General features: G+C 38.5%; 1 protein-coding gene across 12 annotated transcripts in view; it reads left to right on the top strand.

Moving 5' to 3' along the window:
* The window catches only part of TRPM1 (transient receptor potential cation channel subfamily M member 1), a 113,469-nt gene that overhangs the window by 55,547 nt on the left and 43,066 nt on the right, over nucleotides 1–14,856 (top strand). For 11 of the 12 annotated variants that reach the window (XM_052807903.1, XM_052807894.1, XM_052807906.1 and 8 more), the window contains 6 exons: nucleotides 6,190–6,269; nucleotides 7,078–7,273; nucleotides 8,477–8,690; nucleotides 10,264–10,388; nucleotides 11,089–11,260; nucleotides 13,802–13,976. In XM_052807903.1, coding sequence (XP_052663863.1) covers nucleotides 6,190–6,269; nucleotides 7,078–7,273; nucleotides 8,477–8,690; nucleotides 10,264–10,388; nucleotides 11,089–11,260; nucleotides 13,802–13,976 — 962 coding nt within the window. Of the gene's footprint in view, nucleotides 1–6,189; nucleotides 6,270–7,077; nucleotides 7,274–8,476; nucleotides 8,691–8,752; nucleotides 8,872–10,263; nucleotides 10,389–11,088; nucleotides 11,261–13,801; nucleotides 13,977–14,856 lie in introns of those variants that run through there. The other variant, XM_052807905.1, reaches the window with a different exon arrangement.

Raw genomic sequence — 14,856 nt, 5'->3', positions numbered from 1 at the left:
TAAATCCCTTCTTGATGCTATACTTACTAGCAATCTAAGAGATCCTCTTTCTGTTGGATGTTGTTTGGTAATTCATATTCTAATAATTGCTAAAACTACTATCAGTTGGACGAATACCTTTTTTATATATAACTCATGCAAACTAGGGTTTTGGAATTTTAGTTTAGATTCACAGGCTGTCACTGTGTTCTGTAGTTAGGAACATTGTTCATGGCTCTGGCTCCCTAGTGACATAACACAAATTTAAAATAGTATTATGGTTTTGTGCCCTGTATTTCTTAGCAATGAACAACTTTTCTGTAAAATGTTACCAGTTCATGAGTGGCTACAAAATTGGCTATTAACATTTGTCACATAGTTTGGAGTATTTTTCTCCGAGCAAGAACACTGTTATTGGCAGGACAATTGTTCTGGGTAGAACTAATCACCTGAAAGGTTGATTAATTGGGGACTTGGAAAAACTGTTCCTTCAGAGTGAAGAAAAATGATGGATAGTGTAGTTGAGACGTTACATTTAAAGGCAGCGCAAAACAGAAATCTTTCTAGTGGCAGTTTTTAAGCTCCAGATAACAGGGATTCTGCTGATACAATGTTTTCTTTTATTTTTTCTCCCAATTGTTTATTGGGCAGAGTTCTTATTTGTTTTCTCTGAAGTAACAACAACTGAATGTGATTGCCTGCATGGTGTTTACAACAGTCCGTGGACTTGTTTACATGGTGAATGGACTTGTGCACACACCGTGCACATGCTCACGGTATGAATTTCACTCCACCTCCAGATTACTTCTTTCTTCCACTGTCTCATCAAAGCAAACATCTCTTTGCTCAAATCTGGCATAAATATCCCAGTTTAATTCTGTAGAGCAACCTAATTAGCAACACAGTTGAGATTTGACTTCCCTGGTGATACCACCTTTTGCAGCATACTGCAAGCTAAAGGAGAATTACCAAGAAATGTTGGTAAGATGGTGTCAACAGGGTTACAGCTGAATGTTTCCATAAATGACAGTGATCAATCCACATCTTAACAAGATGTTGGTGAAAGTAATTTGTATTTTTCCACCGATGTGACCTCTGCTGCCCAGCCAGCTCCGTGCTTGATTTAGCCTGAACAGCTTTGTCAAACCCTGTATTATGCATGACATACATTCATTTGGTCCCCCGCCTACTCCCCTATTACATCTGTGTGCCAGGCACTGTCTGCTGCGTCTGATCCCTGTACATGGCTCCATGCACCAAGCACTGCTGTTTGCATGCCCGCTTGTCTGCTGACCAGCTGTGCCTGGTACAAGCAAAGCCTCACTGGAGTGCAGCAGCTGGGAAGCGTGTGCTCTTTAGTAGGGCTCCAGGTGCCACAGAGCTGTCCTACGGTGGATGCTCTCTAGTTGCAAGATAAGGCCAAAGCCCCATCCCATCCTGTGACCAAATCAAACATGCCAAGCCATCCAGCCAAGACATGTCCCTGTTCCATGGAGCATCTCTCTTTGGGGATCATGGCAGTTGAAGAGGGCTGACTACACTGGCTTTAGGTCTGGTTGAGTTTGGGCTTTGGATGTGCTCCAACAATGCTACAACTCTCATCCCTGCTCCCCTTTCAGCCCCCAAATTCTTTCATTTCCTTTGGTGGTAGTTTTATCGTTATGATGACAGACACCAAATACTGCTGCTATCCTGCAGAGGTGTATGACAACCGAAATTCACAGCTTCTGGTGGCACAATGGCGTGTAAGAGTTTGTAGCATGATGTTTCCAGTGGCTTTGCTCTCCTGTGTTGGTTCCCACCCTGGATTTTCACCAGAGGTGCATTGATCCAGAGCCCACCTGCTGCTCGTGCATGAAGCTGCAGTGAAACAGAGCTGCAGGCTCTGTTTTGGTACAGTCTGAAATTCAGGCTCAGTACTCATTCATTGAATGGTTGGTTGTATATGAAGTGAAATACATAAAATTTAATGTTAATTTAGAAGCAAACTGGAATTGTGTGTGTAGTGGTGAAAGAAAATTATCTCTTCAGTTACTGCATGTCTGCAGCCCTAGATATGCATGTTTCTCAGCAAATAGTGTAGTTCATTTGTGATAGTCAAAGGACAACCGGTCTTTGTAGAACTAGTTCTTGTGTTTATTAATGGCTGTATTAGAAAGGTGACTATTTGTTTAGGGTCCTGATTTTGTTAACTCGTGATTCACAAACCAACAACACTGATTTCCATTCCTTTCTGCAGGAGGACCTTCTGCAGGAGGATACCTTCTTTCAATGCTAAAGAGAACTAACAACTCTGTAAAGTGGAATAAATAGAAACCCAGTATTGATTAATACTATTTCTCAGCAACATATTGGTTTCTAGGCTGAAGACCAAGAATTAGCAGTGGGTTTGTTTTGTTTCGTTTTGTTTTGTTTTTATAATAATTTAGGAGACCCGTTGTCAGTTTTCATAAAGGAGAACAAATATGCCATTGAACATCTGAAATGTGTTTTTTCAAAATTAGATTCTTATTAGTACATTCAGGATTTGCAATAATAAGCAGGTTTGAACTTCACTACTATCAACAAATTGGGATCTTGCCTTTTTTGTGTTTCTTAGAGGTGAATGGAAAACATGCAGTGGTTTTTAGTACCATAATCTTGCTGGCAGCAACTATTTGTGTCAGCCTAACACTCCTACTTTCTGTTGGTTTGAAAACTGTAGTTGATCTGTCATAGTCCTTTAACAATTCATCCATTCCAAGGCTGTTAAAAGCGCTTACATTTTCAAACTCACAAGAGACAGTATACGTCCTTGTATTTTTCCTCAAGAAACCAAATAAATTTCAATTCAGAGAAACGTACAGAATCTGTATCAAATAAGTGGGGAAAGTGCCCGTTTTCTGACAGTGAATGTTTCTGCTCAAGTATTTGCGCTGGATTATAATGAAGCTTTGGTTAAGCAGATTAAATAGACAAAAGCAGTGAAACTTCAAAGGCTGACCAAATGTGCTGAGGTTTTATTTCCCTGATCTGTAATGCCTGCTTTTGCCTTCCTCTCATTAGCACAGAAAAATAAGCCAGTAGAGCATAATGTATTATCCAACTGTAGTGCCTATAGTGACTGATTTCTAATGGGGATTTTAGGTGTGAGTATTTAAGTTGGGGTTTTTTCAGTCTAGCAGTAGGTAACAGACCTCCTATGAGAGGGGTTTTAAGAACAACTGCACAGCTGAAAGCTCAGCTGTATTGTTGAGCTCATTTTAGATACCAAGATGCAAAAGCTTCTTTCCAAACACAGATACTAAGTCTGTGACTTAATCTAGTGGTTAATTAACTGTTTTTACATGAAGCACACAAAATAGCAAAGGAGACTGTTCTTTGGTAAGCTATGAGGAATAAGGTAAAGCAGTACTCAATGACATAGTCTAAAAATCCAAGTTGTTTGATATTTCTAGCTTGGATTTTCTAGTATTCTCTACAGAATAGTTAAATGTGCAGCACCTGTTACCATTTATATTTTTTAAAGTGTTTCCTGCACTGTGGGATTGATTTGGGCATTTGTGTCACTCAGTCAAGGAGTTATCAGAGACCACACAGAAATCTAAAATTTTATTTGGGGAAAAAAGTGAATATGTTTAAAATATATCAAATAATAATACAACCTAAATTAATTAAAATAATTTAAAATGAAAATACATAATTTAAAAAGTAGATAAATGACATAACCTCTGTAACAGGTTCCTGTTAAGCTCATTTTATAACATTAAATGTCATAAACTAGTATGGTGTGTATAAGCACACGTAACAACATTGGACAGATGTAAAAGAGCAGTGAATTTGGACACTGTGGTTTTGGATTAATTTTGAAAAACTAGTGTAATTCCAATCAAACAGACTATTTTTGGCTCTCTGAATATTTTGAACAGCCTGAATACCTGTGAATTAGCAAAATCTGGTTCTGAACAGGTAAACCACATTTGTTTGATGTAACTACCCACCTCCGCGTACCGCAGAGCCTCATGGACCTCCCTGTCTTGAGTGTTTTTTTTCTGTATTTTTCTAGAGCTGCACCTCAATAACTAGACTCTGATACTATAAAACTAAAGCATTTTCTGAGCTCTATTTCTAATAATACTATTGCTAAAACTTGTCATCTTGTAAAAGCCTTGCCACAAAGCGTATAAAAAGAACATTTTAAATATTTTTGGGAACAAAGGCTTTTTAGGTTCATTTGAAGAAGGAATGTATAGACTTGAGACAGGAAAGCTGACCAAGTCACATGACCTTTAGATACTAAATTTAATACTCTCTTCCTTCAATATTTGCTACATAATCAAGCTCTTTATGCTAAATGCCTGAAATATATGCCTTGTCATTCAGGAAGGAAGTAACATTGTAAGCTACGTGAAGTTTTGTCTGATGAGTTCTTAACTCTTGCTTGCTCTGTGGTGCTATGAGCTCCTGAACACCTCCTTTTAAAATGAAATGACGTGGTTCTGCCTTGCAGATCAGTAAGTATATTAGAGTGGAGAGCAGAACTGCAGGATTCCCCAGACCACCGACTGTCAAGGCATTCTGGATCAGGCACCTGAAAGAGGCAAACATTTACGTACCTGGACAGATAGATTATGGATAGCTTTTTCATGAAGTAGAAGCTTGGGTTTGCAACTTATTTGCAATTATTTGCAATGAGGGAACTTCAAGTAGTCTATTATTTCAGACATAATGGAGGAAACTAAGAAGCTGGACAGGAACTAACAAGTCAACAAACAAAGGAACTTCAGAGACAGCTCTTGCCTCACACAAGAAAAAAAGATGAACTACCACACCCTCTATTCATTATGCTGTAGACTGTGCAGCACTTAGGGGGCTAGTCCAGTCTCGAAGCTATTACCAGACAGGCTGACAGAGCATTCATCCGACACAAATCTGCAGTTGACTTTCTTAAGTCAGGAAATCAGCAAGGTTTTTAGTTCCTTCTCTCAGAAAGGCCCATGTTTTTGTTGAAGGCACCCTGAAAGTTCTCGCGTCATTTTTAGCTTTTGTCTCTGCAAAAAATTAATTTCACTTCCACAGAGGAAACTAAAGCAAAACGTATGACATTTGCTTGCTGCTTGAAAAATGAATTAAGACACAATTCCCTAATTCAAACTCAGAAGCAGCAGCTTGTATCAGCAAGGCAAAGTTATTGGTGTCATTGAATCGTGAGTGTTTTTTAATATTTTTCATTCCTTTAAAATTAAAAGGCTGCTTTTGAGTTCACTTTTTTAAATTAACCACTAAATCTTGGTTTATTATTGCAGTCATGATGATACTTTGCCTTGTTGATGGTTGCAGGGACAGAGGCGGCCTGGGGTCTGCAAGTAAGAAACTGTTGGAAGCTCTGGCCTGCAGCTATTTCTGAACTCACTCCCTTCAGTGTTCCCAAACTCAACTGAACTACACTTCTCCAACAGACTTCCTAACCACATTGCACAGATCTATGATTTTGTTCTAGCTTGCCTACACATCGTTGGTTTTAAAATGGCTGTGAGCTTGGTCTAATTTCTGGTTTGCAAACACAGTGTAATAGGCCAACACAATTTTATTTTGTCTTCAATTTGTTTTCCTCCTCCTGTTTCACATGTACACCGTGCCTGAAGAGTTTGTGCTTTTTCTGTCAAATGTTCTTTCAATTTAAGGAATGCTTCCACCTGAGACACATCTCGTTAAGAGTAAGATGCCTTAGGAATGACTGGAACTTGATTGACAACAGGAAAAAATGATTTTGAGAAGATTGTTAATCAAGCAGGGAAAGTTTGTGGGAAGCAATTTCTACATAGAAAGAACAATACTGAAGTATTATTTGGAGTGAATACTGTTAATCTATTTATGTCACAATTTATGCTGGTTTTCTGTACTACTTTTGAGTCCATTTACTGTTTACTAAAATACGAAGAAGCAGCTGTATTTTTTGGTAGACCTTCAGATAAACATTGTAACTTCAAGACCAGCATCTTTGCACATAGATTTTTTTACACACATTCAAGGTTTGAATTTTATCCAAGTCATGGAAAATTCACATCACCTACTTGCTTCATGACTAGATGTATCTGGTGTTTAAAAGTGATTTAATGAATTTAGTGCTTGTTTTTCAGAACAGTAGCTGAATATAGAAGGCAAATGTTGCTATGTCTGCCACACAGAAATATTTCAGTACATTTCTTCTTATTTTTTCTCTCTTTTAAGGGTCAAAAGGCTTGGATAGAGAAGACCTTTTCGAAAAGAGAATGCATATATGTAATTGCCAACAACAAAGACATCAGCAGGTAACATCTGAAATTTTTGTTTTGGCCAAGAGAAAAAGTTAATACTGAAGAAACTGGACTTGATTTGGATTTAGACATGTGAAACTAAGACCCAGTTTACTCACTGCCCTTAAAGGGAGACGACAGGGAAACAAAAGTGCAAGACGTGCTTGCACTCAAATCTGTACAGAGCCATAGGATATGTCATACAGAGATGATAAGGCTGGGCAGCAGGAGAGGCAGCGAGTTGTTTGTTCCTAGCTTTGCAAACCAGAGCGTAACTTCATACTGAATTCTGAAAGCAAGGGTGCAATAATGTGTGCTGTGAAGCAAGTGATACCATTCTTCACAGTTGGTATGACACTACCAATAACAATACTATACAGGGGGACTGGAATTCTTAGTCCTAATATTAGTATTATTGCTACTGCATGGGCTAGGTAAATTGTGGTCCAGCTTGTTTGGATAACATAACAGTTTGTCACATGCTATCTGTCACCTCTGAGTAAGAAACAGATGGTCACTGCTCCTGTTCTGCATTCTTCCTCCTTCCCTGTCCTTTGGACTAGAACAGCTTTCCAGTGCATAACAGAAGTGAAATTTTTTATCTTTGCTTGTTAAGGAACATCTGTGGGCTGGTAATTCTGACGTGTGTCTATGCAAATACAACAGGTATGACCTAGAAGAGGTGTTTCTATGATTTATGTAGAGCAAGGCATGGTCAGTTGACAATCTAATTTCTGGGGGGTTTTGTGTTTTGTTTTGTTTTAAATCACCATCCAGTATTGAAGATACTGTAATCAAAATCGCTTCAAATTTTAACTTACAGGTGCTGCTGTGGTCAGCTCATTAACCAACATATTCCACCTCCTCCAAGTATAACAGCTAATAAAAATGGAGAAGAAACAAAGCAACCGGAAGCTCAGCCAGAGAAATGGTCTGTCAGTAAACACACCCAAACATACCCAACTGATGCCTATGGAAACCTTGAATTCCAGGGAGGAGGACATTCAAATAAGGCCATGGTAAGGAGCACAGGCTACTCTAAGGTATTCGTCTGGTATGTTAGCTTAGTAGATGTGTGTCAGGATTCCAGCTCACTCAGGGCATAATCCATTGAAATCAAAGGTCTCTTTGCTGTCTCAGAAAGGTGTGGACAAGATGCTCAAAAAGAGACAGACAGAGAAAAGGCAAGAGAAAAATAATACCTACTTAGGAAGCACCTTGTATTGTCTTGATGAAACAGTTTCATCAAAGTTACTATCAGTAAATATCAGCTAGGGAGGCAGCTGCATGTATTAATGCCCAAGTTTCCATCTGTTTGTTTTAGATTTGTGGGCCAAATAACCCAGCATGGATACAGTTTTTTTTTTTCTAAGGTTTGAAGTCTAATAAAATAGAAATTAATCTTGCCTTCCTGAAAGACGGAGGCCTGACAGAACTGGAAAATGGACTGTTGACTTTTCTTAGCAGTAAAAGTAACAGCAAGTCAAGCTTCTGCGAAAAACCTCTTTCTGTGTTGCCTCTCTTCTGAACAAATCCAAACCTAGATTTGTTTCTTTGCCCATTTGCTTTCTTACTGTTCTGCTGAGACTGCCACTTGAGATAACCACACTGCAAAAACTTGTCCAAAATGTATGGGAGAGGTTGGTGGGTTTTGTTAGTGGTGGGTTTTTTGTTTTTAAAGCAGAAATAAGCATGAGTTTATTTCCTGGTTCTCTTTGATAGGGTAGTAGTTTGAAAAGAAATCACAGTGGTGGAACTAAACTGAGAAGAATGCAAATCATTGCTTCGGAGGCAGAAATATGTACATCAACAGGGAATGGGATAAAATGTAACATAAGCCTCCTATTTCTTATGGTCATTGCTTCTCATTGGCAGTCAAACCAGAGGTCTTAGGAACAATACAAAACACCTTCCAGTCATTTTAAATATGTGGCTTCCAACAATGCAGATTTGTAATAAGAGTTTAGGATCACTGGATTGCGGTCAGTGAAGAGAGGAAAGTGGTGCTTTTAAAATTCATGAAGTGAATGGTTGATTTTCAATAGCAAAGTGAAAGGTTTCAAACTATTTTTTCTAATCATAAGCAGCAGAGAAATTTAATAATGTGTTGCTTAAAAATTCTAATCTTCAAGATGGAAGGCTTAATATAAGCATTCTTGGCTTAGTCAATAGAGAATTTACCAAGCAGATAGAGTAATAATATTACACATTGCTTTTTGCAGTATATCCGTGTGTCATATGACACTAAACCAGATTCTCTGCTGCATCTCATGGTGAAAGACTGGCAGCTGGAACTGCCCAAACTCTTAATCTCTGTCCATGGAGGCCTCCAGAACTTTGAAATGCAACCTAAATTAAAGCAAGTGTTTGGAAAAGGTCTGATAAAGGCTGCCATGACCACAGGAGCTTGGATTTTCACTGGAGGTGTTAGTACAGGTAAGCAATTACCAGCACTTTTAGTTTACTTAAGAATTCAGTGATGTTCATTCACTAATCTTTCCCACAGGCAGAAGATTTAAGTCTACATGAACGAGTCATTAACCACTAGACAAAAAAAGGAGCATTGTAATAATTTGTGTTAATCTCCTACACAGCCCAGCCCATAAGATTTTCCTGGGTCAGTATCGATTTGCATTACTCAGTGTTTCCCCCCCCAAAAATTTTCATCCTTGGTTTCAGTAGCAAGAAATCTGCCACTAGTTATAATACTTTTTTTTCAGTGGTTGGTTATCCTTGTAGTTAAGAAATCTCCTACTCCAAATTTGCTTAGCTTTAGCTTCTTTCTGGTTTTTTGTACAAAGATCTTTCTGTTACTAAAAGTATATTTCCTGAGCATGTTTTCATACACAGAACTTTTGTCAAACTGCACAGGCTGAGTTCCATAAAACTCTCACACTAAGCATGTTTTCCAGTCCTTCAGTCATTATCACACCTCTGCTTTGAACTCTGTCTCGTTTTTTAACAGCCTTCTTGAATTTTGGACACTGCAATTTTTGAGACAGTGCTTGATGAAGCTTTTAATCCCTGAAGTAAAACAGCCTTTCTGCTTCCATTTGACACTTCCCTGTACATGCAGCCAAGGACTGAGTTAGTCTTTAGGCTGTGTGATCTCTCTGAGAGTTAGTGATCAATTGATTATCCACCTTAAATGCCATGTCCCTGAGTCACTGTCTCCATGGGATCACCTACCACCACACATGCACAAGCTGTCTTGTAATTATATAAGTTATTTATTCTTAAATGAATGACTGTAAATTAGCAATCTTGAAACACAAACCTGAAGTCAGTTGTGAACTTGAAGACGTTGCAATCTCCTGTTTGCATTTTTTCCAGTCCTCTGTCCACCTGAAACAGTTTTATGTTTCTCTGTTTCCTTTTTGACCATATCTAAAACATCAGTTGTATAGCAACTCCATGTAACTCCACCAGGAGGTTTTTGGCACTATTCCTGGATTCTGTCAAAAAAACAGTATCTGATATGATGTCTAAAATTTGAGACATGTTGAAAAATAGCTGGTTTGATGATTCCGTATATATTGTTACATTCTGAGACCAGTTGTTTTCTGATTAATTTCATTTATGCTAATATCAATTCTGAGTGATCTTCAAAAAAACAGATACAAACTTTCATTATAATATTTCTATAACAATATCTTTATTTAGCTGAAATAAATCTTTATATCAAGTTATTTCTGAGAAATCCATGTAAAATAAGAATGAATTCCTTTGACTTTCATTTTACAACAAAGGTCTAATGCCTAAGACTTTGAAAGACTTCATTGAATTCAGAACAAGGATGTGAAAAGGCAATAGGATTTACATGCAACTACTACAAAATAAAAGTATGGGGTTTTCTGCATTGCATGTTCTATTATAAAGTAGAGATACCAGTTTAGTAGTGAAAGCAATCCAGAAAAGCAGGTAGCTCCATGAGAGGCAAGAAGAAAATTCTGTTGTTTAGTGATCTCTCAAAAGTGCCAAGAATGAATTAAATTAATTTTACCTGTAGGTGTCATTCGTCATGTGGGAGATGCCTTGAAAGATCATTCTTCCAAATCCAGAGGACGAATATGTGCCATAGGAATTGCACCGTGGGGCATTGTAGAAAACAAGGAAGATCTGATAGGAAAAGATGTAAGTCTTTAAGGAAACTCCTGTGTAATTAGCAATGCCAGCTGTGTAACAAAATACACTGTTCATCTTTCTGGAGTATTAATATTTTCAGTGTTTCTAAAGCATGCCTAAGAGCTGAAATTGAACGAATTCTTGAAGAAAAGCTGTTGTTTAAATATATTTGTCAGGTTGTCACATATGACCTCAATGTAAATATGGGGCTAGTGAGGTTTCCATTGCTTTCAATAGTAGAGACCTCTCTCTGGTGACAGAGTTTTAGGTCCTAACTTCAGTGTGGCATGCTGAGACTTGTATAAATCATGTAAGGGCCTTTATGGGTACAAGGCTGGCATTTATTGTAGATGGCTACTCTGCAGTGGCATATTAATTACTAGGAACTCCAAATGAGAATGTATTTTCTAATGCAGTAAGAGGATTATGTAACACAGTGGGTGATCAAGGAGAGTACATTAATGAGCTTAAGGGAACACATGCAGGAGAGTGCACAGATGTGACTGTCATCCTCCAAAGAAAACACTGCTGTGAAGAGTTCAAGTTCTGAATGTAAAAGCAAGCTCAATTTCTAGTTCTCTATTTTTTGTTATAAAGGTCTGGTTGATTTGTTTCCTCATAAGGCATGTGCTTCTCTTGGGCGGTGTGGGGGATTTTCACATTTAGTTCTTAGTTCTAATCTAGGTGCATCTATCCTTTTGACACACAGGTAACACGGGTTTATCAAACAATGTCAAACCCTCTAAGCAAGCTCTCTGTGCTCAACAGTTCCCATACCCACTTCATTCTGGCAGACAATGGTACGCTAGGTAAATATGGAGCTGAAGTAAAGTTACGACGTCAGTTGGAAAAACACATTTCCCTCCAGAAAATTAACACGCGTAAGTACAGCGGGGCAAACTGTAAACATAACATCTTAAAGGAAGGGAGGGAAGAAGGGCTTGAAATACTTCAAGGTATTGAAATTAAATGCTTCTTCCAGCTCTTTCTAGCAGGAATTTGATCAGGACTGTGTGACTAAACTAGACCATAGGCTGTCTGGTAAGTGGTAAAAGAGTCAACATCTAACAGCATGGAAAACCCAGAAAAGTAAGGATTGCATAAAGGGAGGAAGAAAAGTTGACAAATAATAGCGAGGAGAAGCTTCAAAGCAGTAAGAATTTAAGGAAAGGGAAATTTAAAGAATTTGTGCACTTCTAGCTAGAATTCATAAGCATCAGTAAATATACAGAATGGGGTGATTTTGTACAGTTCCTGTTTACAGGAATCCTCTGTGGCTCAGTGTTTTCTGATTCCAAATGTTCATACTAACATTTTATTTTCTCTTTTATATGAATTTTTTTAATTTGAAATATCACACTCAAAATTCTTTGATCTTCCAGATAAACTCAGCTGGGATTTTGATTTTTAATGAAGCCATTACCAAGATAATTTCACATCAGTGCTTTCATATTTAGAGTTTTGTGCAGTTTTAAAATTTCTGCCAGTTGTTACAGCCTCTCTAAAACAACTTTCTAGAATTCTTTTTGTCATTACTTAGAAAAAAGTTCTTTTAAAAGACATTTTTTCATTAACATTTTTGTAGAAAAAAATGATTTTTTTAAAGATTAAATAAATAAAAAATTTTAGTAGCTATGGTTTTCCAGCAACTTTAAAAAAAACAACCTAATTAAAAATGGTCCAAAAAAAGTTAATAGTCTTTGAATCCACATTGCAAGTAAGAACTACTGGAGAATAGACATCAGTTCTACCGGCTGCCTTTCTGACTTCTTGCAGATGCTGTTGTAACCTGTGTAGGCCTGTATAAATAAGAAAAAGCAGATGTTCAGAATGGCAATTTCGTTGAACTCTACAAACAGTTTCTAATGGGGTTTGAGTGCTCTTATGGGTAGAGCAGAAAAATGAAGTAGAGTGCCAGGTAAAGCTGAAAGGCACAGTTAAAGATCAACCACAGGGTGTCTAAACATTCTGGAAAGTCTTTAAGTGCTGCTTTTTGCCTACGGTAAGCTTAAGAAACTGAACTCTCCAAAATGATGCCCCTTGCCTTTGAGTGTGGAGACAGTGTCGTGCACTGTTGCCCACAGACATTAGAATAGCTAACGTTTTGCTATGCTGCTTTCATTTTTGTCTTCTGCAGAAGTGCTGGGAGAGTTGTACTATGCTTTTTTCATCCTTGTCTTCTGCAGAAGTGCTGGCAGAGTTGTAATATTGTAAAAGGGAGCACTGGCTTGGAAGATAAGGAAGTCAGGGCACAGAGGCAAGATGTTCTGTATCATTTATTTTAATACCACTGGGGCTGGGGATATTGGTTCTGATTTAAGTAGTGTTTGGTGATGTTTGTCATGAGAAGGGCAAAGCTGGGAATACACAGAGGAATTAAGAGTTCTGTGAAGGGCTGCAGTACACCTACTAGTAAAAACATACAGGGAGTTGTTTTGTTTCTTTTTAATCCCTTCAAGCACAGGCATCTCTTCTGGAAATCTCAGCAGGAATCACTAAGGATTTCATGGAAACACAGGCCGGCCCATGCTCTGTGACTCCTCCTTATCAGAGCTGGGGTATACTGGCAGGAGGATGTCAGGAAGCTTCTGCTGTTGTTGTGCTTGGTGTTCCTGTTCTTCAGAGAGGAATGAAGGTTGAAAATATGAACTCTTTCACGTGTTCTCAGCTGTACAAAAAAGTGCATCTTCTTTATAAAGCGCTGGTCATTTTACAGATTAAGAACTGAATTCAAATGCTTATAATAGTGGGATTAGTCAGCCTTCAGGTAATGTTTTGTCCTTCATTTCCCCAAGTATCTTGTGACCAAGGCTACTGAGACCATGTGACCTGTGGGCTTCCCTTTGTCATCCTATGCCTGGAGATCACAGTGAGGCAGGGACAGCAAAGGGATGCTCAGCTGTCGTCTCTTCCATCGGCCAGCCATTTCAGCCTCATGATAAAGACTTTTATCTTAGGAGAAAGCATAGGTATATGTCACCTTACTGAAGAATTCCTAATTCTAACCAGTGAAGAGTTAAAAGCATCAAAGACACAGTAACTGGGAGCCATCCAAGTTAACAGTGAAGCTAATGAAGTAATAGGAGAATCATGTTATCTGTTTTATCTGTACGTGGTGTCTGTCAAAAGAGATTACAAACAGTTCACCAACACTGAGTGAATTCACCAACACTGAGTGAATAAATGATCAGTATGGAGCTGATGCAAAAGCAAGGGCACAGAGACATCTTACTCTTTTTCTTTTGGGGCTATGAAATGGCATATGGACATTTTTCCTGGTGTTAGCCATCATTTTTCCTAACTGCTCTGGTTTGAAGTGATGCTGTAACACAGAAATCACATCCACTCATAGTGTCTCAACCTCTTAAACTAAGTTTCAATGACAATTCTTTTTTTGTTTCTGTTCTTTTGGTTTTTTGCAGGGCTGGGACAAGGTGTTCCTGTAGTTGGGCTCATAGTAGAAGGGGGTCCCAATGTGATCTCCATTGTCTTAGAGTGTCTACGAGAAGATCCCCCTCTCCCTGTTGTGATATGTGATGGTAGCGGACGAGCATCGGATATTCTGTCATTTGCACACAAGTATTCAGAAGAAGGAGGGTAAGATTTTATCTCCACCAAAACTGTGTCTTGCTGGCGAGGACAATGTAGGACTACATGTCTTGCTTTCATTAAAGCTTCATAAAAAACCACCTCAGGGACAAAATGCTACTAACAGAGGCGTTCTGCTGTCAGTCAACTTTTGTTGCCCGTTTGGTCTTAGCCCTGGTGTTAATGAGTAGAAATTATTACCACTTGGAATGTATTTGATGGTCCATTGAAATAAGCTTGCTCTCAGTGCAGCACACTGTCATACAAGCTCCATCAAAGTTTGCTGCACTATACTTGGTGCTGGGTTGGGCATGTTAGAAGGAAGCAACAAGTGGTTCCCAAGAATTACCCTTTTTCTCAGGCCAGAGCTGAGGTTAATTAGTGCATGTATTTGCAAAATTTGTACTGCCTGATTCTAGTGTGTTGTGCAAATGAGCTTCATTCTCCAGGAGTGCCAGACCAGCTGAAAAAAATGTTGGGTTTCCTTCCATTCTCTTGCTATTTTTTGCATCTGTGGTGGTTCTTCAGGGCAGTGCTGCCCAATATCATGAACAGAGTGGAGGATGTTGTCTGAAGCATTCTGCTCCACAGCTCTTCTATCCATTGCCCAAATGAATCTGTAAAAGTCACTCCTAATCCAAAGTTCTTTGGAATCTGTTATTTTTATGGTTGGTTGTCTGCCCCTTTGGTTGATAAAAACTATGGTTAGTTTAAAGAAGATACAAAGCCTATACTAGCAGCATATAAAGCTCATCTGCTCTGCAGAGTAAGAGATCTGTCCTGACAAATACTCCAAGTGGAAGCAGAGTACTGCATTTTTAATTTAAAATACTGCTTCTCCCAGTCAAGTAATGTACATTCTCCATTGTCATTGTTAATATCAGGATTT

Source organism: Harpia harpyja, chromosome 14, assembly GCF_026419915.1.
Source record: "Harpia harpyja isolate bHarHar1 chromosome 14, bHarHar1 primary haplotype, whole genome shotgun sequence".
In the NCBI taxonomy this organism is placed as follows: Eukaryota; Metazoa; Chordata; class Aves; order Accipitriformes; family Accipitridae; genus Harpia; species Harpia harpyja.
This window is presented reverse-complemented; position numbering and strand designations above follow the sequence as displayed.